Genomic DNA, 22,931 nt, shown 5'->3' on the forward strand with positions numbered 1-22,931 from the left:
ATTCAGGTTATACTGATAAAATAATATACAACCAGAACAATCTTTCAAAATCCCTTTTAAATTCTGTAATCACTCTAATTATGGCTCGTGATAAAGGTAATTCTGTAAATAGACCGGTGATAACCAATAAAAGTAGAAACATTAAAATAAACATCCCTACTAACCAGATCGTACATAACCACCTCTTTAATCATAGCAGTTCACCCCCCCCCCCCAAATAGTGCGTAGGAAAAAAACAATTTGGTTTAACTCTCCTTTCAGCTTAAATGTCAAAACAAATATACTCAACGAATTTTTTAAGATTATAGAAAAGTCCTTTAAATATCCTAGTAAATATTGTATTCTATTTAATAAAAATTCAATAAAGATCTCCTACTCGACAATGCCAAACTTAGTGCAGACTATAATCATATCTAACAGTAGGAAAATTAAATGAGCCCAATCAATTCCTTTTCCTGTTACTAAAATATTTAACTACAATTTTAAAAATAAACCTTAATGCACTCTAGCAGTGATTGTAACCGCAGGGATGTCATTTATTCCTATACGGTTACTGAACTATCACACAAACCCACTTCTTTACCTGCAACTGCAAATTCACAAACAATAATCACCCACCATTCTAACACTTCAAGTTCCTTCTGTTAGACAAGTTTCTCTGAATTCTTACAATAATAGAAATAATCATAACAATAATATCATTTCACCCAACGATTTTAGCAATACGGATTTGTCCAGTCTTCTACCAGACAGTAACTCCATTAATCTTATACCTGCAATAACTAGAAATACTTATAACAATCCTCTCATGGACGCTAATGATAATTTCCTAAATAATAACAGAATGAGAGAAACTTCCTAAATCCTATACATACATCGGATCAACTTCGACGTTGATAAAAATAAGAATCTCTAACCACATCTTCCTTTAATAATCAAAATACTGATAATACCTAAGGGACAACTCTCACTACTTTTGTCAGAAAACTTAGGTCTAATAATACTCTTTTTTTTCTGTCAAATGGGCTATACTCGATAAATCAAGATCTTGCCAGCTCTGCATTTTTGAAGCTGTTAGGAAATTACCTCTCCTCAAAACAAAATTTTTATAAATGTAAGAGATTATTTCCCAGTGCAAAGATAGGAAAATATTCAAATACTTTAATTTTATTTTGAAAGGAATATATCTTTATTAGAATATGTATCATTTCTGTCTATTAACTGTTAATTTTTTTTTTATCTTCTCTACCTTGGATTTCAATTTACCTCATCGGATTTACCTGTCTTGGATTTGCATCTGGATATTACCAAATATGAATTTCAACTTACGATCTCCATTGACTTCCCCTACCTATCTGATATTCGTGAACCTTTTGTTTGTATAGCTACTCCCATTTGCTATGCAATTTTTTTTATGCAAATATGTTAGTATTCATATTTTGCAGTTTCATTTTATGCTTGAAATAGCATATCATTATATTGTGCTATTATCTTTCCTTTGATGAGAAGGTATTTGAAACTTCACAGATTAAGGATTTCTTAATTTTTAATTTAGTATTCCTTGTCAGATAATAAAATTTGTTTTTTCTTGTATTTAGATTTTAAAAATTTTATTTTCTTTTTATATATATATATATATTCTTTAGCAAGATTGCTAGAAAATTCAACAGTGCTCAATTATTTAGCCATTCAATTTTTCTCAGTTGAAATGTAAAATAAGAGCATAATATTTATGTTTATATAATGGCGTTACAGAAGATCAAGTTAAGATAACATACTACTGGTAGTCTCCAGTTAACAAGTGTTCAAATTGCGATGACTGTCCTGATTTGAACACTCGCTGACTTGAAATCAACAGTATCATGTTGTTTTGTCTTACTGAAAATAGTGGGTGAGCTTTGAACACATGCTGAATTAAAATCCACTGTAGCATGTTGTTTTGACTTGATCACAGTAACACCATTATATATATATATATATATATATATATATATATATAGAGAGAGAGAGAGATTATAGAAATATTTTCTGGTAAACATCTGCACCCTATCCCCTGCCTATCTGAAATATGTCAATGCGATTCCCAAGACATAAATAGATTAAAAACAAGGAGAAAAAAAAACCAATGGAAATAACTAATCAAGCAATTCCTCGATGCATTTAGGGAGGATAAGGAAGAGAATGCAATTTGCTCAGCGTCGCCATCCCTGCTTGGAACAGGATGCCTAGTCGCAGAATAATCGACAGCAGGTAGGCATTATCGACAATTACTGGCAACTTCTTAATTTCTCTATCGTATGAGAGAAAGGGACGTGCGGAGGATTCGTACTTTCTTTTCAGCTTCAACTTTTTAAAAGGAACAGTCTCCCATTATCAGACACTTCTGGAAAGCATCGAAATATATAACAGATCTGTTCTATTTTAAAAGCATTTCTTCTATTATGTAAAGGAGAGTAGTCAGTGTATGTCCAACTAAACGTAAAAAAAAGAAATCCCTAAAAAACAAACCTTCAAAAAGTTGGTATTTTCTTGATCGGCGTTGCCCCGGAAAAAGTAATATCTAAAATTTAGAAAAAAATATTCATTCTTTGACTTTAGACTGGCGTAGATATCATTAGGAGAGATGGGTCTGTTTTCTAACCATTTGATGAACTAACTAAAGAGAAGTAACTAATTAAAGCTTGTTTTACAACCGGGCAATGCCATGCGGCCTGCTAGTATATAATAAAATAACTTTTCCTTGAAAAAAAAAAAAAATTGTCATTATTTTGTCATTAAAAAAAAAAAAGAAGTACCCTGATTATTTTTTTATTCATTATTTCTTTGTGTTGATAATCAATCTGCCTCGTTTTGATTTAATAGATGGTTCGTTGTGATTTTGTCTTTTTCCAGCTGTTTACTTATTTCTGCAGCATAAGTCAGTTTTGTCTGATTCAAAAACTGTGCTAGTGCTGAACCTTTAAATAATTACTTAAATATAGTGAAAAAAATGAAGTGATAAAAATTCCCCTGAAAAAAAAACTGTCATTAATTTTCTTTGTCAAAAAAAATAAATAAATAAAAATAAATAAATAAATTCTCATAATAATAAACGTATAGTGTGTGTCTGTTTTCATTATTTGTTTGTGTTGGTAATCTACCTCATTTTGATTTTGATCACGATTCATTTGTTTTCTTCAGAAAAAATCTGGTTTGTCTGCTTCAAAATCTACAGCAGTGCTAAATCTTAATTGAAATGAAAACAAATTGTTTGTAGACCACTTCATTTTTTTTTTTTTTTTTTTTTTACTGATGAATAGACAAGGTTAGAAGCACAACATTAATATGATTGGGTGATTGGGTTAATCCCTTTAGAAGCAATTTAATTGACTCCTGAATTAAAACAAATGGAGGTTCATTTGTCGATTGGAATACTTCAGTCTGCATCAGATGAATGTGAGCTGATTAAATTATAGTTGTGATTTTTTTTTTCTTTTTGTAAATTTTCTTCATCTAAATAATATTCTGCTTCTTCCTTCATTAGTTCCTATTTACAATGCCTCCCCATGGGACAGAGTTAGACACCAGGGTCGTTTTTTACGTGGCGAAAAGGAACAAAAATAAAAATTGTCTCAGTCGTGAAGGATCTCTCCTCCACGGAAAGAGAACAAGAAATTGAAGTGTAGCATCTGAAGAACAGATACTACACTTTGATCTTGGCCCAAAGGCCAAGTGTTGAACTATACGTTACACTTTGAAAAAGGGTAACTACAATTTTTGAAGGTGAAACTGCTTAAAAATAGGCCAAATTCACAACCATGGACAAGAATATGAGTGATCTCCTTCATGTAGCCTAGTTTTCGAATATCTATATAATATGATCATTGTTGTACCTATTTACTATGCCTCCCCACGGGACAGAGTTAGACACCAGGGTCGTTTTTTAACGTGGAGAAAAGGTACAAAAATAAAAATTGTCTCAGTCGTGAAGGACCTCTCCTCCACCGAAAGAGAGCAAGAAAATGAAGTGCAGCACCTGAAGAACAGATACCACACCTTGATCTCGACCAATATATGATCATTGTTGTAATGGTGTGAGAAAAGAACTTGTATTAATTTCAACGTGCAGTGGTTTTTCACTGAAGAAAGAAGTCTGCAAACGTTACTTAAAAAATAGGAACATGCGAAAGAAACAGGGTGAAGAAAGAACATTCTCTGTCAAGAGGTGTTGAACTGAAAGAGTAAATTAAAGATTGTCTCTTTCAATGTAATTTTATTAATTGTATTGAACTATGTAACACAATATTACTTATTGAGTATTTATTAGTACTTATTAATTTATCTCATTTGGGTCAGTTCTATATTTAAAATACACTGGACGCTATTTTTATAGAAATGTTAATAAATTCAAATTTGCATGTTATTGTTTTTCCTGCCCCCCTCCCAATTTTTTTTGTGCTATTCATAAAAACATCAGATTTATTAAAACATTTGTTGATTAAATATATTTTTTATTCTGTGGAATTTTCAGGGGCCTGCTAGTATGTATTATTATACTAAAACTTAATCAGCGCTGGCTTCCCTGCTTTTTACCCCTTTGCATTTCTTTGAAGCATGTGATCATACAACAATTTCATATTTGTTTGCACAGTTCTTTGCATTATTTTCGTATTCTGCAAAATCTTTTAAGCTGCACAGGTTGTACAGTAGAGAGCAAACAAGTCGGTGTTGCATTGTATGCTCCTTCTCGCTACATTTGCAGATGATTGGCTCAGTTTTGTCTGGTTGTAGCAACTTTTGATCGCCCCATTTTTTTATTAAGCATTTGAGTGTTTTTCACTGGACACATGATGCTTCTGAACCGAGAAGAAAGCACTCAGAAGACAAGATTCCCATGGAAGTACAAAGGGGGGGGGCATTCTGTAGGTGTGTGGTCCACAGCTGTAGTCTGGTCTCTGTCTGAGTTGTGCTATGGCTGAAGAAGCTCTTCTTTGACTTCAGTCCTTTGCATTAATGTTGCATTCTGTAAGATTTTCCAAATTCCACTCAGACAAAAACGACTGTGATCACACACATGCTTCAGTCTGCATCAGATTAATGTGAGCTGATTAAATTACAGTTGTGATTTTTTTTTTTTTTTTTTTTTTTTTTTTTTGTAAATTTTCGTCTAAATAATATTCTGCTTGTTCCTTTATTAGTTGGACTATACTTTGAATAAGGTCAAATACAATTTTTGAAGGCCAAACTGTTTTAAAAAAGGCCAAATTCACAACCATGGACAAGGATATGAGTATCTCCCTTTGATGTAGGCTAGTTATTATATATTATATTTTATAATATATAATTTATGATCGTTGTTGTAATGTTGTGAGAAAAGAATTCATATTAATTTCGACATGTAACAATTCTTCACTGAAGAAATAAGTCAACAAAACGTTACGTAAAAAAATAGGAACATTGGGAAGAAACGGGGTAAAAATGAACATTGTCATCCAAGAGGTGCTGGATTGAAGGAGTAAATTAAAGATTGTCTCTTTCAATGTGATTTTATTATTTGTATTGAACTATGTAGCACAACATTACTTTTTGAGTATTTATTAATACTTATTAATTTATCTTCTTTGGGCCAGTGATGCATCGTATGCTCCCTTCTTTTGATCGCCGAATTTTTATTCTCAGGCAATTGAGTGTTTTCACCTGGAGATATTTTGCTTCTGAACCAGGAAGGAGGCCCTTAAAAGCCTAGATTCCCATGTAAGTACGGGGGGGGGGGGCATTCTTAAGATGTCTGCTTTCTTCCTGAGATGCTGTTAGGAGTTTGAGATGACTGAGGAAACTTTTCCTTAACTGTAGTCCTTTGAATTAATGTTGTATTTTGCAAGATCTTTCAAACTGCACTGTGTCAGAATCGCATACAGAATTTGAACAAAAACATGCAATGACCACACACACTCATATTCACAATACAAACAGGTAAACATTTTAATACATGGAGTAAAAGAATTTAAAAAAAAAATGGTGCTTCTGTGTTATAATAACAAAATCCTAAAGTCGAAAAAATGATTTTTCATTAAAGAACAATAGTAACTACTTACTTTTATATCAATTTCAATGAAAAGCAAGGTTATCTACTTTATTGTCATGTCACAATTAGTTAAATATTACTGCATTATTACATAAAATATGTACATTGAATATTTCATGAATCTGTGAAATCCACCATTAATTGTAACAAGAAAAATTGAATTACTTCCCCTGACTTATCACTGTTTATTTATGTATAAATTTTAAATTTATTGAACAATATTCCATTAATAATTAATTTTGTATCTTATAGTTTTTCGTAATTTTTGGATCTGTTACTAAATATATTTATATATCTATAAAAGTGAACGTGTCTGTGTGTGTTTGTCTGTGTACATTTCCCTACGCAATAACTCTGTCAATTTTTAGTCTACAGACTCGAAATTTGATATACAGGGTACTGAGATTTGGGAAAATCTATGTGATCGGTTTTCGGCCAGAAATTTGACTGTTATGGGGTCAAAGTTCAACGATTTGACCTTTGAGGACTCTATCAAACTCCTCCGACAATTTTTGGTCTAAACACTTGAAATTTTAGATATAGGTTCCTTGGACATGGATCTAGCTTAATAACTTGATTTGAGCCCAAAACAATAAATTTTAAGGGGTCATAATAGGGGTCATAATAGGGGTCAAGGTTAAAAAAATTGACCGTTTTTTTTTGTTTTTTTTTTGCTCAGCATATACTTCCAAACCTCCGGGCAACGCTGGGCACTCATGCTAGTATATCTATAAAAGTGAACGTGTGTGTACGCAATAACTCTCTCAATTTTTAGTCTACACACTCGAAATTTGATATACAGGGTATGGGGATTTGGGAAAATCTTTGTAATCCATTTTTGGCCAGAAATTTGGCTGTTAAGGGGTCAAAGTTCAACGATTTTACCTTTGAGAACTCTACCAAACTCCTCTGACAATTTTGGATATAAACAATGGAAATTTTAGATATTGGTTCCTTGGACATGGATCTAACTTAATAACTTTATTTGAGCCCAAAACAAATGTTAAGGGGTCATAATAGGGGTCAAAGTTTAAAAAATTTGACCGCTTCGGTCTCTACCAAATTACTCAGACAATTTCTGGTCTAAACATTTGAAAATTTACATAAAGGGTATTCAGAGATTTTACAAGCTTTTTAATTGGTTTGGGTCGAAAATTTGACCTACCAATATATAAATGTATGTATGTATGTTTGCATATCTGCCTAAAACCATCGACAGAGGCGACAGATTTTTACAAGATCACTATCATTTTGAAGCTCAATCCTTCTGACAACAAATACCGAAAAATTGGCTAAAAACATTAATTTCTTCACATTCAACTGGGCACTTTTCTACATGAAGGGGTCGCTTTTTTCACCAATATTTTCGAAAGTCATCCCCTCTTTTTCGATTGTCTAGCCTTAATTTAAACCTATGTCATTTCCGGTTTGATGGTGGTTGTAACAGAAAAGATGTCGCATTTTTTCCCGTTCTTTTCTTCCTTCACGGTATGGGTTCGAGCCTGCCTTCCTACTACCACTTTTTTATTCATTTTTTTTTGCTCAACACACACCTCCAAACACCCGGGCAATACTGGGCACCCATTCTAGTTTGACATGACTATTAAGTAGATACCTTTTGGTTTTAATTGAAATTCAATATTCCAATTTTCGTTCTTATAATTAAGACATGCCAAAACAACAACAAAAGTGTTTTCTGATAAAATATTCAAATGATTCTCTTAGATTAAGTGTGATTAGCTTGCTAATTCCTTAAAATTGTACATCTGTTGAGATTATTATTATCGTGATTAAAATTTATTTCTGTTCTATTTATTATAATCTTAGTTTAGTATGCAATTATTTATATCTAATTGTTATGACCCGGCCAAAAGTCGTTTTACTTGCTTTTACTTTTTTGTATGTTTACTTGTGAGTCACCAAGGCCCAAAGATCACTCGAGGATAAGTGTTAATGAGTTTGTCAGGTGGACGGTGCGACAACACCATGAGGATTTATAATAATGGTTGAAATTAGGCAGAATTTGATTATTTAAAAGTATAGCTCAATATGCATTTGTTAACATTAGACTTGAACACGACAATGTTGTAGTCAACTAGGGAAGCAGCTCTATGGTATTGTATTCCACAGGCGGATAGTTCTTGGAAAGAAACTCTGTTCATGGAAGTTTTGTTTAGCTCCAGGTATATGTAGGAAATTCTTTATCGTCGCTGTAACTAGGTGCATTTTTGTGATGAATGTTCTACAACAGGTGGGGAGCAAAGATTGAAACTCTGTCAAGCACCTACCATGAAAATAGTGATATAGTAGCAGTCTTGCAGTAATGTGTTCTATAGATAAAAAACCTTTGCAAAGATCTGTCCATCAAAATTCTGCCTGATGCTAGTTATATATAGGAAGAAAGAAAAATCCTTTTTTCAATATGGTATTAAACAAAATTGAAGATTGGAGCTCAATCGAACACGTTCCATAGAAAGAATGATAGAGTAGCGAGAGACTAGAAACATCTCATCTACAAGAAAAGGGCTGTAAAGAATGGAAGAAATCATCACACAATAGATTTCCAAGTCGATTTTGGATTGTTTTTAAGTAAAAGAGGATGGTCTGAACGGCAACTACTCAAATGTAGCAACAACATCCTGGAACAGATTCGACTCTTATATATGTAGAGGATTGTAACTTTGTGGAGTGATAGAATGGTTCAATCATTTTTACAGCAACAGATGGATTTAAATTACATAAAAAACGGTTAATCTAATATCGATTTGTCAGATGCAATGCGGTTTGTGAAGAAGATAAGTGATCACCCTTCACTAGATGATTGTGTTAGGAATGAAATATTATTTTGTATGGTATCAGTGTAGGCTGATGCCTTTTGGGGAGAAAAGGAAGAGGGTACACAATTTATAAGATTCCTCATAGTTTTAGTTTCCTTAGGTTCCTTAGAATGAAAGATCAAGGAGGATGGAAAGACCGAAGTAAGAAAGCACTAGCCAGACCTTTACTGGATAAGTGCAAAGAGGACGGGAACCTTGAAAAGGATTATTGCCACTCAAATTTTGGTGAAAACCAATAAGGATTGCAAACAAGAAGTCAATATCAAGCGATGATGTAAATTAATTTGCAGAGGTTATCCAAAGAGGTGGAAAATATGAGAAATCTTGAGAGACCTGTTGTCATCTGGACTTTAGGAATACCAATGATTGTTTTCAGTGAATAATCTGATAGTGTCTTAGTGAGTACAAATAATGATGATGATAGTAGTGATAATAATAGAACTATTGAAAGTTGAATAATTTAAGTTTTAATTAGTTAATAAATACTTACAAGCTCTAGATTGTACGAACCGGAAGTTGGCATATCAAGAAAAGTAAAAAAAACAAAACAAAAAAAACAACAACGCTAAGATACAGAGTAGATGCAGATATATGTTTGAAATAAATAGGTTATAAATTAGAAAATATTGATGATAATAATAATAATAATAATTATAATGCTTGTATAATAATGTTTGTTAATTGCTATTCTTTTTATTTTATTTTGTAGTCTCAACTTGCCCCCGTATGTGAAATTGAAGATGGGGTTAAAGAAAGGATTAAAAAATTCCGTTTCCGCAAGGCAAAAAATAATGCTGCTGTCATGTGTAAGTAGATCCTTTCTTTTCTCTTTTAGATCCTTTATTTTCTCTTTTAGATCCTCTCTTGCTTTAACTAGGTCCTTTCTTGCTATGATCCCTTCTCCCTCTCTTGTGAAATCCTTTCTCACTCACGATTTTTAATCACGTTCATGCTAACAAGACATATCGCCACTTGGACATAAAGGGCTACTATTTGGGACCAGGCCTAGGAAAGATTAACAAGATGTTGTAAGATCCTTTCACTCTCTCTTGTAAGATCCTTTCTCACATTATGTTTGTATCTTTCTTTTATTTGTAGATCAGTTCTTTCTTTATTAGATTCTTTTTTTAAGATCTTTTCTCCTTCTTAAATCCTTTAATTTCAGATCCTTTCTTCATGAAATCCTTTTTAAACACAAATACTTTTGTCATTTATTTTCTTAATTTTCTTTACAAGTACATTTTCAGAGTCCATTGTTTTTCATATCGGGAAATAACAATTTATAACAAATGCAGTAAAATTAAACTCTTTACAGACTTGTATACTTTTAATGTGTAGAACCCTGTTTAAATGTTTTCAGAATTTTATTTTGATTAAAGCTGTCATCAACACATAAGAAACAATCACTCACATATCCATGACTGAGTATATTAAGAAGTTCGTTTTAATAATTTTAAAATAGAGAAATAAGATATCACCTCTTTCTAAAGCTAAACAAAGAAAAATGGAATATAAGTCAGCCAAACATTTGTCTGAGAAAAGCCCGGCCATTGACTAACAAAAATATGGGCAGAAATACCAAAGAATCTGATTAGTTAGCAAACTTAACACTATATATATATATATATATATATATATATATATATATATATATATATATATATAGAACCTCTCATAACATCAATTCTATGCATTTTACATTGATGAGTCATTACAAGAATGAAATGCATAAAATTTTGTGTAGCTTAATTGGCATATATATTTTTATAACTTACTAAAATATGTATTAATTGATTGATTAAGCTTCTATATTATATTATAATAATATGAACTAAAAACTAATATTTCTTAAAAAATGCTCAATACATGTGTAGAGCTTTTATATAAATAAAATTATATAAACATTGTAAGGAGTCTATATGGATCGATCAACATTTCAACATTTTCATGTCTCATCAGGACTCCAAGTGAAACATACAGTCATAAAATGAGATAAAAACTAAAAGTTTTTATTTTATTTACTGACTGTGACATTCACTTGAAATCCCAATAACGAGTGATTACAGAAACATGTATGCACATACGTAGCCATCAAGGTTTGTATAAATAAATTTTATGCGTAAGTGTTAGTGATAGAATAATCTCGCAATGAAAATATGTTTTGATTCCTATAGACTTTATTCGTTCATTCGGTTGGAATAATTTCTTTTTTCTATTTTCTTTTTGTTGTTGTTTGTGATTTTTATTTTTATTTATTTATTTTTTTTCTTGTTTTGTTTTTTTTTTTTTCTTTCAACCTGGATATATACCCCGATAAAAAATATCACACTGAGTCATGTACCCTGGGGTTTATGCAAAATAAAAATGGTGAAACGTTGATTGAACTGCATAGACTCCTTACAAGGTTTATAGAATTTCATATAAATTCATACAAATTCTACATTTTATTGATATTTAATTTTCATTAACAAAATTATTCCAGTAAATTTTAATAAATTTTAATTATAAAATTTTTCCTCAAAAAGATTTTATGGGACCTTCCCCAGATTTACAGTACTCTCTACCTCCTAAAAAAAATTCAGAAACATATTTATTACATTAAAAAAATTCTAACTGATAAACAGACGATATCTCTATTTGTAAAAGACTAACAGGGGATGCCTGGTGTTTCAGAGTCGGAAGATACTGTAAAAAAAAAAACACGACTTGGGTGTCATCAGTCAGAAGCAAAACTAAAAACAAAATTTTGTAAGCAAAAAAAAAAAAAAAAAAAAAAAAAAATGCCACATGGTGGACACGAAATGAACATGTTATCAACCGGACCATGATGACACAGCTGTTATGATGTTACATATTTAGCTTTTTATAAACGAAATAACAAATTGACCAAATTAATTGATTTTTTTTGTTTGATATCATGTGTCCAGGAGATTACTCTTTTAATGGAACCATGTTCATGCCACTTCGATGACAAAAGTTTTTAGCAAACATACAAGCACACACACACACAGACGACTGAGATTTATATAATAGACTAGCATGGATACCTGGCCTTGCTCAGGTAGACATGAAGTTCGGTTTGGATAGGATATTGAACAGTCCGCAGAAAAGAACGCAAGAAGTAGGTGACAACTTCCCCACCAGCCTTCTAAGAAAAATAAATGAATCAAAACAACTTTTGTTTCAATGAAAATAGCAGCAAGTGCCCGTGCGACCCCCCCCCCCCCCGCAAAAAAAAATTAGCCTTGGTAGGTAGGCTCGAACCTGAAATACGAAAAAGGGAAAGAAGGAAAAAACGTAAGTGGTAAACATTTTTACCCACCAGACCGCGATGAGTTATAATGTCATCTCTGAAAAAATAACGTTTATAAACACACATGCGTACGTGACTTGCAAAAATGCCATAAAAAAAGTGACCCTCCCCTGCAAAAAATGGTCCAGTTGGCCACCACAGAATTTTTCTAATTTTCAGATATTATGCATCTGAGGAATCGCTCTTTCAGATGGTACTGGTTTCAACCTGGTCCAATACGGCTGACAAGTTTTTAGTGAACATACGAACACACACACAAGCCGATGTTTGAGATTTATATAATAGACTAGAATGGATACCTGGTGTTGCCCGGGTGGACATAAAGTAATGTTTGGATACAGCTGTTATATTAAGAATATTTAGCAATTTTATTGATGCCCCCACAACAATTTCAAAAATAAAAGAACAGAATCGCCCAAAAAAAGAAGTAGTGGACAACTTCTCCACCAAATATATTGGCAGAAAGGATACAAAGAGAAACATTTTTGTGGCCTGTGCGCTGGACCCCCTCCTCCCTAAAAATAACCTTTCTTTCAATTAAAATAGCAAGTGCCCATGTGACCGCAAAAAAAAATTAGTCGCAGTAGTCAGGCTCGAGCGTGAAAGAGGAAAAGGGAAGAAAGCTAACACACTAGCTGTAATGGCCACGACGGCTTATAATGTCATAACCCTTCAAAATAATGTTTTTTAAACATACATTCAGTTTGCTAGGCGTACGTAACTTGCAAAAATCTTGAGCCAAAAGTGATCCTCCTTGCAAGAAATGGTCCAGTTGACCACCATAGAATTAAATTTTTTTCTAATTTTCAGATATTATGCATCTGAGGAACCGCTCTTTCAGATGGTACCAGTTTTGACCTGGTTCGATGTGGCTGATGCAAGTTTTTAGCAGACATACAAACACGTGCACACCCAAGCACAAACCAACGTTTGAGATTTATATTATGGACTAGCACGGGGGGGGGGGTACCCGACGTTGCCCAGGTGTTTGTAGGTGTGTGTGTTTTTGGGTAAATGAAAATAAAAATCATTGGTTGATTTAAAAAAAAAACGAAGCCTTGACAAGCAGTTGGAAAATAATAAAGTGTGAAAAAAAACGTACGACTTGGCAGGTACCCATTTTTGATGAGTTAATGACGTCAACTTTGAGTGCGGGACAGTGTTTTATTTACCGCGAGTCTTTTTTCTTCTTTTTTTATATGAAAAAGCTTAATGCACATGCAGCAATCGAAAATTGTTGAATATTTATCTTTTGAAAGTCGGACAAATTAAATAGACAGGCGACCCAGGTTGTTAACTCGTAGATATTATCATTTAGGCGCGATATAAAAAGTTTTAAGAAGCTATGAGGCGACCGATCAGTTCTTGGAAAAAAGCCTTTCTTGGACATACACAAAAAACGAACATATATACACACATTTTCGCTTTTATATATATAGACTAGCGGGGGTGGCCGTCGTTGCCCGGCGTGTTTGGAGGTGTAAAAGAAGCAAAAAAGAAAGTGTTAGTAGGCAGGCAGGTTCAAATCAGTGAAGGTGGAAAATCTGAGATCTTACCGCTGTGCTAGGATGACAAAGGAAGTGAAAAGTGTTAAAATTTAGCGATGTCAATCAATAGCTGTTTACTCACTGATAATTAGGTCAGGAGTTGGCGAAGGAGGCCAATTAAGTTTTCAGCTTTCTCTCCTGGTATTTATTTTCGTCACCATGAGGTTGATCCCTGCTTCCAAGTGTCCAAATGAATAGTAATTGTCTGATATAAGGGGTTTTCTACATAGTGATCAAAGCTAATTGCTTTCTGGACATCCCCGGCGAATATATAAAAAGTTCTAAAAATTAGTGATCCCCCTGAGCGCCCCCCCCCCCCATGAAAAAAGCCTTTGCCGGACATACAAAAAAAGCGCACACACAAGCACACACACACACACACGCATTTCCGCTTTTATATTATAGACCAGCGAGGGTACCCAGCATTGCCCGGAGGTTTGGAGCAAAACAGAAAAAAAATGTGGTAGTAGGCATGCAGGCTCGAACCCGCACCGTAAAGGAGGAAAAAGAACATTAAAAAAGAGTTGGTAATTAACTTACGCCTGGGTGGAGGATATTGGCACAAAGATTAAATAAAAATCTTTTTAAAAAAAGATAGAGAGAGGTGGCATCAAACTCGAAAACGTACAGTAATTAGTCATCCTTGCTAACTGTTATGCCAAAGAGGACAGTGAATTCATTGGGTTGGAAATTAAGTTAAGAATCATAGGAGTCGACGCAAAAATGAAAATGGCTTTCAAACCCGGTTTGGGGCCCAGTTAAGCTTTCTGCTTTCTATCGTGGTATTTGTTTCCCCACGAGGTTGTTTATAATGTGGGGGAAAACTAGCTCCCCCCCAAAAAAGTGGGAACTCTGGTAGTTGTCTGATATGAAGGGTTTCCCCACATTGATCGAAGACGTCTCGGCCACGAAGGCTGAGAAGTGGTTGCTTTTGCTCTGATTTAGTTTTTTTTTTATTTATATGGAAAGGACAGAATAACGTAAATTTTATAAAATTCGATCAAAATAAATGTAGAGACGATGTCCGTTCGCAAATCATACATATTATAATTTAGGGAGTATATAAAAAGTTCTCGAAAATGGTAACCCTCTAGAGAACCCCCCCCCAAAAAAAGCCTTTCTTGCACATACAAAAACACATGCAGCCATTTTGCCTTTTATATATATAGATTAGACTGCTATTTATCAAGGCTAAATGCCACTGAAGGGTAAGAGTTTACATTATGGTGTGATAAAACAACACTTCACCATCTGAAAAAACTCATCTTAAGGATTAGAATAAAATTAATTCAATTTCTCTGATAAAAAAAAAGCAAACAATCATACTTCAATTGACATGCAGAGAAAGAGTGGTAGAAATGTACACAGAAGAGGATACAATAGCCTGGCACCTGTCCAAATTCAATTGAATTGTTGCATTGTTGGTGCATTTATTACTTCTCTTCGAAGTCTATTCCAAAGTTCAGGGATCTTGATTGAGAAAGTGTCCCTTCTCACTTCAGTCGAAATCAATGGTGAAATAATTTCTTGTAGTGTCTGCATAGACTTTTCTGGTCATAAGGCATATGATAATGCCTCTTGAGAAGATTGTAGGCCAAAATGAGATTGTATAATCGTCGACACTCAAGGGGGAAAAGGTCAAGCTTTTTGAGTAAGTTTTCATAGGTGAGATCCAAAGGATCCTTTAACTACATATTAGCATTAAAAACAAATTTATATATACTAGAATTTAGGACGTAGAGCGCATAATTCTTTTAGTACAAAAAAAAAAAAAATGAATAAGTTTACAGTGCACCAAATATAAATATTTTTTTCAATTAGTCTTGCCTTACACAAATACCAAAGTTCAGCCGAGAAGTATTGATTTTTAAAACCTGCATAGATCAATTGGCAGTGTTGTCGTGAAAGCAGAGAAACATTCCATGTTCTTTGTACTGACCCCCACCCCTCATACACAAACACCGCCATCATAATCACCACTACAACAACCACCACTACCGCCACCATCTTCCCATTGCTGGAATGTTGGGGTTGATTCATTTTAATTAACACGGCCATAATTAGAACATCTGGTAAAGTCTCTTGGTTACTTAAGATTGGAACATTTCTCTTTGGCCTCCAAAATGTCTGCCACAAAAATGTCTTTAGACATTTTCTTTTCTGTTTTTTTTTTCTATGCAAATGCTTACTTAAGTATTAGGCCATTCCAAAATTGTGTTTCGTTGTTCTGTAATTAAAACAGAGTACAAAATTGACTTCGCAATCTAGTGGCGTAGAAGATATGATCACCTCTCACTCTTATAGCCTCTTTCACATAGAAGAGATGTCACTAGCCTCTCTTTACTGTTATTTTCATCATAGATGCTCAATTGAACTATAATCCCCCCCCTCTGTAAAACCTTCACTGCAAGGACTTTCCTACCTGCAACTAATTTCTTTTCTCTCTCTTTGTACCAAAAACCAAATGGAACTTGCATGAACAAAGTTTCTTACTTAGAACACCCCAGCTGTGGAACAAAATATTATGAGGCTGTTTCTAGTGTTGGGACGATTAATCGAAACTGAGAATCTGAAAAATCAGAATTATTTGGGATATTAGAATCAGAAAATTTTGTGCTTATTTTCTGATGCTAAAAAATGATTCTTTTAATTGTATTATTTTTATTTTTTAAAACAAAATATTCCTTTGCTACTACTAATGATAAAATAATTGTGTATTGATTTAAAACTATCAGTAAAACTTAAATCCCTGGACTCCTCCACCAAGTATATTTTTGCATTTGCAAAAAATATATGCATATAGGCTAATCTGAAAAAAAATCCACTTTATAGCTATATATATATATATATATATATATATATATATATATATATATATGTGTGTGTGTGTGTATTTAGAGATTTAAAAAGAATTAGAATTTGTAATTGTATCAAAATCAGGAAAAATATTGAAATCGTCACATCATTAACTGCTTTCCAACCAACTATAACATGATTGTCTTCAAGTTTCATCACGACCTCCATTCAGGCTTGCAAGATAATGGATGCCCCCTGTAAAGATAGCTGCACATGTAATAGTGAAGTAAAGATTCCAGACTCTCCAACCACACATCTCCTGAATCTGCACAGTTTCATTCCAGTGGTAAGGAGAAATACAGAACAACTGGAAACAATGTTGAGATGAGCAGAATGCATATATACAGTACCTGGTATTCCCAAATGGTAATCCATCTAAATACTGACTAGGTTCAACATTGCTTTACTTGGGTGATTTAACAGAGACCAGTGTGTGAACATGATTATGCCATATTTAGTCTAATGTAAACAAATATTTGTTAAGCCGTCCACTGTTTCCAATCCTGTTGTGAAAATAATTAACATCTAACTGACGATCTATTGAATCCTTATTGTCAAGTGGCCCTTGGGCTTTGGTAAATAGCAACCCATTGGTATAAATTTAAAAAGCCAAGAATGAGACTTATTTTTCCCCCATGAAAAAAAGACAAAATTATTTAATTGATTTTCTTGATCAAAAAGTAAACGAAAATAAACCTACGGTGATTGTATTTTTTCTGTTGAAAATCTGCTTTGTTTTGATTTTGATGCTGGTTCATTTTCCTTTGCATTTTCTGACTGTTTACATATTTCTACATCTGCAAAAGTTGGCTTTGTCTGGTTCAAAGTATCAGAACCGAAAAGGTTGGTCGAGGTCGAAATTTTGGCAGAATTTCATCCCGATTTTTAAAAAATTTGATGCATGAACATGTCTCTCTTTAATAACTGTATAATAACTATGAAAAATTTCAGTCCAAGACTTTTGAAGTCATTAACGTTTCCATGGTATAAAATCAGGAATACTTTGACATAGTCTTCTTCTTTGTAATGTAATCGCAAACTCTGTCATTTAAATACTTACACATATCAAAGATCCCAGTACTTGAGATTTTTCCCAAGACCTTAGGATTTCAGCTTTTGCCTTGGGACCTTGGGAAGTGGATTTGAAAACGCCCCAAATCATAGGAATTCTAGTAAAATCGTCTATAAATATAAAAGCGAAAATGTATGTATGTATGTATGTATGTATGTGTGTTTGCTTTTTCTGTGTGTCTACAAAAGGCTTCTTTCAGAGAAGCGGTCGGTGGGTTCACAACTTTTTAAAACTTTTTATATCGCATACAAATCGTAATATCTCACACTTAACAACGAAGCTCGCCTGTCTATTTAATTTGGTCGATTTTGGGAAGATAAATTTTCGATATTTGTCGCTCGCCGCATGTGGGTTAGTCTTTTTCCTATAACATCTTGGGGGTGGGAAAAAAAAAGCGTTCAGCAGTAAATGAATACTATCCCGCAGATGACCTCATTAACTCATTAAAACGGGCACGTGCCAAATCCAACTAATTAAATAAATTCAGACGTGTTTCCGTTAGCATCTCGCGGTGGGGCAATGGTTAACATCGCACTTTTTTTTTGTTTTCACACTTTAATTTACAACTTTGCTTCAAGGGTTCGAGTTCGATACTCATACTTAGTTTTTTTTTACCCCCCCCCTTGGAATTTCCACACACATCTCCAAACACCCGGGCAACGCCGGGTACCCCTCACTAGTCTCTATATATATGTGACTTCTATTTGAGCTTCTTAATTAGGTCAAATGGAAGCAGCAGAGTTAACTTTTATTGCGCACGCCTGTTTTTATAGTTAAATAAATAAATTCAAACCTGCTTAAAGTTGTCTCTCGCCGTGGCTCAATGGTTAACATAGCACGGTTTTTTTTCACACATTGATTTCCAACTCAAGTGTACGGGTTCGATTCTCATACTCACCTACCAAAACATTTTTTTTTAATTATTTAACACCCTCCCCCTGGAGTTTTGATTTACTTCAAGACACCCGGGAATCGCCGGGTACCCCCTGCTAGTCTAATATATAAAAGGCAAAATGGGCGTGAGTGTTTGTGTATGTCCATGAAAGGCTTTTAGGGTGGGGCTTCTCGTGTTGGTTTGGTTCCGGGTGAAGTTTTCTTATACTTCCTAGATTGTAATATCTCAGATTCACAAATGGACATCGTCTCTATCTTTTTATTTTGATTGAGTTTTAAAAAATTCCATCGTTTTGAATGTTTGTTTGTCTTTTCCGTATAAATAAAGTGAAACTAATCGAATGCAACTGCCAACTCCCGGTCTTCTTGGCCTGGGAGCAAAGATCAAAGTGTAGTATCTGTCTTAGAGTCCGCCGGTTTCAAACTGGACTTCTGCAAGTAGATCTCCGTGATGTATCGACAGCCCATGCTTGTCATGCAAGTCAACGGAAAGTGCTTGAAACCCTTTGGTATCTCTTGGTCGGTTCATCAGTGTTGTCCGCTGTCGCCCCTGCTATATTTCCTGGCATTGGAGTCTCTGCTCCGCAAGCTGAGATGTGTGGAGGCAAATTCGGCCCTTCGCAGAATTGCTATACCTGGTGGCTCAACCGCCAAGGTATTCGCATTCGCTGATGATGTCACGGTCTTTGTGTCGAGCTTCCGTCAGAGGTGCTCGCTCGGTACAAAAGAATTATAGGAGCCAAGATAAACTGCAGCAAGTCGGTTGGACTGTGATTCCCTGCCTAGGTATGGAACATGTAGTTTTGTCAAGTATAACTTAATCTTAAGCCTCTAAGCTAGCCGAGTGACTGCTCCATCCCTCCCTGACTAGGAAGCCTCCAAGATCCCCTACTCCTCTTAACTACCATTTTTTTCTTTTCACCCCTCCCTCTAAATTTCACCCATCTTGGAGAGAAAGAAACCAATAACTAACCCCCCGCCTCCCTCCCTCATCCAAAAAATTTTCTTTTCTCTATTTCATCCCATCTGGAGGGCACCCCCACATAGAGACTGTCCCGCAAGAGCTGAGGTTCCTTTTCAAACCAAAGTGGAATGGGCAGTCTATCAACTAGATGGGGTTGGGAGGGTCCTACTAACCACTACTTGTATTTTTTCTTCCCTCGTCCTCGAAACAAATGAATTATTGTATTACCATTATTATCAGGTTTTCTTTCACTTTCTTTTCTGCCTTTGCGTCATGGGTTCGAGCTTGCCTGCCTACTACCACTCTTTTTTTTTTCTCGCCCGGGCTGGTTTAATATAAATTACAGTTGGAAAAAAGTAAAGATGGTTTGAATATCGTTTGTTTCGGTTCAAAACATGTCTTTGCTTATGTACTCGGTAGGAACGGTGCTTAACTGGCCGCATTTGACATTTCCACCATGAGTCACCATCAACTGTTGTATATAGTGCACAAAACAAAATAAGTAATAACATGTATGTTTCTCATTCTGTTTCTGTCAGCTAGTGGAAATGCGTTGCTTCAGTATTGTCTAGTATGGTTTAGTTTTTATTTATTTATTTATTTTTTTATTACATTTTCATCCCAAACAAGGCATAATTCCACTTTGTTGTAGGGGGCTACTATCAGGGACATAGGCACCAAGGGTACTGTGTAGGGAGTTGAGCAGCAAGATGTCGGTTTATGTTGATGCTTGAGATGTGACTGTGGGGATAAAGTATTCCTCTCAATAATGTTATTGGCCGAAGCTGTGACAACTGTTCTTCATGATGGGGAAACAGGGATTTGCTAAAGCGTCCCATCTGTTTTTGTTACAGGATGTGTGTGCCATTCATTTACTCTTTGTTCTATAGAAAGTAATTTTTAAAAGATCTAACATCGTTTTTCTTTAGTGCAAAAAGACAAATTTTGTTATGATACAAGATGTTGTGAATGCAGCAAATCACAAAATCCCCAAATTGGCATAGACTCAATGGCTTTCGAGAGAGAAAGTGATTTTAGTTGTTTTGGAGCAGTATGATACTTTCTTGCTTTATTTTTAAAGTTTTAAATGGACGAAATTGACAATGCCAGTAACATTTATAAAATTTTAATCAACTGCAAAATAAAGTGCATGCTTCTCTTTCTTGAATTCTGCAGAAAGTGAATGCTTTAAATTTTGAATTTCAATCTGAACATTTCAGATTGCATCAATTTTCTTTTTCAACTGAATATAAGAATATACTTAAGATTTCATCTTTAATATAATAACTAAGTTCATCCAAATTATTAGAACTTGATCCCTGTTACAAAACTAACTCTAAAAATATACAGGACTTATATCTTGGTGCTAGAATCATGGCTCATTTGCTCACTAACCCATTTAAATATGCTTCAACTGAAAAGGCATTTAGGAACGATTGCTTAAAAAGTGATATCCATTAGATAAAAGTAGCACTACAGCTAAACTTAGTGCTAGATCCTAAAATCGCAGGTGACCCTCGCCAATCCCATCAATAACCAGTTATTTGGCAATGCATTTTCCCTCCCTTGTATTAGAGAGCCAATTAAATAATTTAGATAACCAATGGAGGTGTTTCAGCTTTCTGTGAGTAAACTTATTATTCCTACTGAAAATATTCCTAAATACTGGAATCAAATCAGTGAAATTAAAGATGGATTAAATAATAGCAAGTTTAATTTACTTTCTTATTTTATGACAAACTTGTGTTTTGCCACATTCTTCTGCAAGTGTCAAAAGAATTTTCTCTGGGGTAAATTGTCTGAAAGCTAAAGTAATGACTAAATTGAAGGCAAAAACTGTTAAGGACAGACTCTTGGAAAAGCAGAATATGAGAAGGAACAATGGATCTTGTTGCACTTGAAAACCTCCATTAGCACTCATTCAAGATCTTGAGTGGTACAGGCATTTTATTAGAAAACTGACTCCATTCCCTTTACATATGTGTGCAATGGGCAATGAGATCTTGTGCGATTCCACAAGACTACCCCTTATAAATCCATGGCCGCCATCTTTAATCTCTCTCTTTTCCTCTCACACACGCACACACACACACACATTCAAGCAAACACTAGTGAATACAATGAAAGTACTTTGCTTTATTATGCCTTTGTTATATTTTTTCGATTTTTCATATAGTTTTTTTTATATTGAAATCGAAGATATTAATAAAAGTTCCATAAGACTCACGAGGGCTTTTAATTAGACTATGAATCCTGTTCAAGTGGAATTGGTGAGGTGAAAGTGATCTGGAGTAAAAAGTGTCTGATCGAAAAAAAAAAAAAAAAAACCTGGACTCGATTCTCAGTGCCACTCTCCGCTCTAACAAAGTTCCATCCAGTTCTCGAGAACTCAACGGCTCGACTCTCTCAAACATCTTAACTCCCGGCCTTATATTATCTCATTTATGCAAAGTAATCGAACCTGCTGATTCGTCGCCTTCTCATCTGCCATCGCTTGGGTTTCAAGTTCGCACATGCAACCCACCTCCGTAACTGCAGTCACACTCAATTTTCACTACACGCCTCCCTGATCTCATGATCATAAACTGGGTAGGGAAGTAGTGTCTGTCTTTGTTAGACACAGCTAGCGCTCAACACTCTGCTAGACACAGCTAGCGCTCAACACTCTGCTAGACACAGCTAGCGCTCAACACTCTGCTAGACACAGCTAGTGCTCAACACTCTGCTAGACACAGCTAGTGCTCAACACTCTGCTAGACACAGCTAGTGCTCAACACTCTGCTAGACACAGCTAGTGCTCAACACTCTGCTAGACACAGCTAGCGCTCAACACTCCGCTAGACACAGCTAGCGCTCAACACTCCGCTAGACACAGCTAGCGCTCAACACTCCGCTAGACACAGCTAGCGCTCAACACTCCGCTAGACACAGCTAGCGCTCAACACTCCGCTAGACACAGCTAGCGCTCAACACTCCGCTAGACACAGCTAGCGCTCAACACTCCGCTAGACACAGCTAGCGCTCAACACTCCGCTAGACACAGCTAGCGCTCAACACTCCGCTAGACACAGCTAGCGCTCAACACTCCGCTAGACACAGCTAGCGCTCACTACTCCGCTAGACACAGCTAGCTCTCACTACTTCCCAACAAAGACAGATACTACTTAGCAAAAGTGGGGCTACACGGCTAGACACAGAAAATAATTTTTAAATTTCTCATTTAAAAACGACTTTACATACAAGCCGACTCAATCGCATTGTAATTCTTTTTAATAGCGACTACTTTTTCTTCAAAAACAAAATCGACTTGAATTGTACTCTCACCAAAATAACTATCGTTCAAAAACGACACCTTTTTCCTCCTTTCTAGCCCAACAGGATTTC

General features: G+C 34.8%; 1 protein-coding gene and 1 pseudogene across 1 annotated transcript in view; both read left to right on the top strand.

Annotated features, from left to right (window-relative positions):
- The window catches only part of LOC145260698 (glia maturation factor beta-like), a 173,708-nt gene that overhangs the window by 87,743 nt on the left and 63,034 nt on the right, over positions 1 to 22,931 (top strand). Inside the window, exon 2 of the mRNA XM_080119098.1 lies at positions 9,611 to 9,707. Coding sequence (XP_079975224.1) covers positions 9,611 to 9,707 — 97 coding nt within the window. The remainder of the gene's footprint in view (positions 1 to 9,610; positions 9,708 to 22,931) is intronic.
- On the top strand, positions 9,925 to 21,448 carry LOC145260188 (uncharacterized; annotated as a pseudogene).

This window comes from Euprymna scolopes, chromosome 36 (assembly GCF_053919585.1).
Source record: "Euprymna scolopes isolate OS-2025 chromosome 36, ASM5391958v1, whole genome shotgun sequence".
NCBI classification, from domain to species: domain Eukaryota; kingdom Metazoa; phylum Mollusca; class Cephalopoda; order Sepiida; family Sepiolidae; genus Euprymna; species Euprymna scolopes.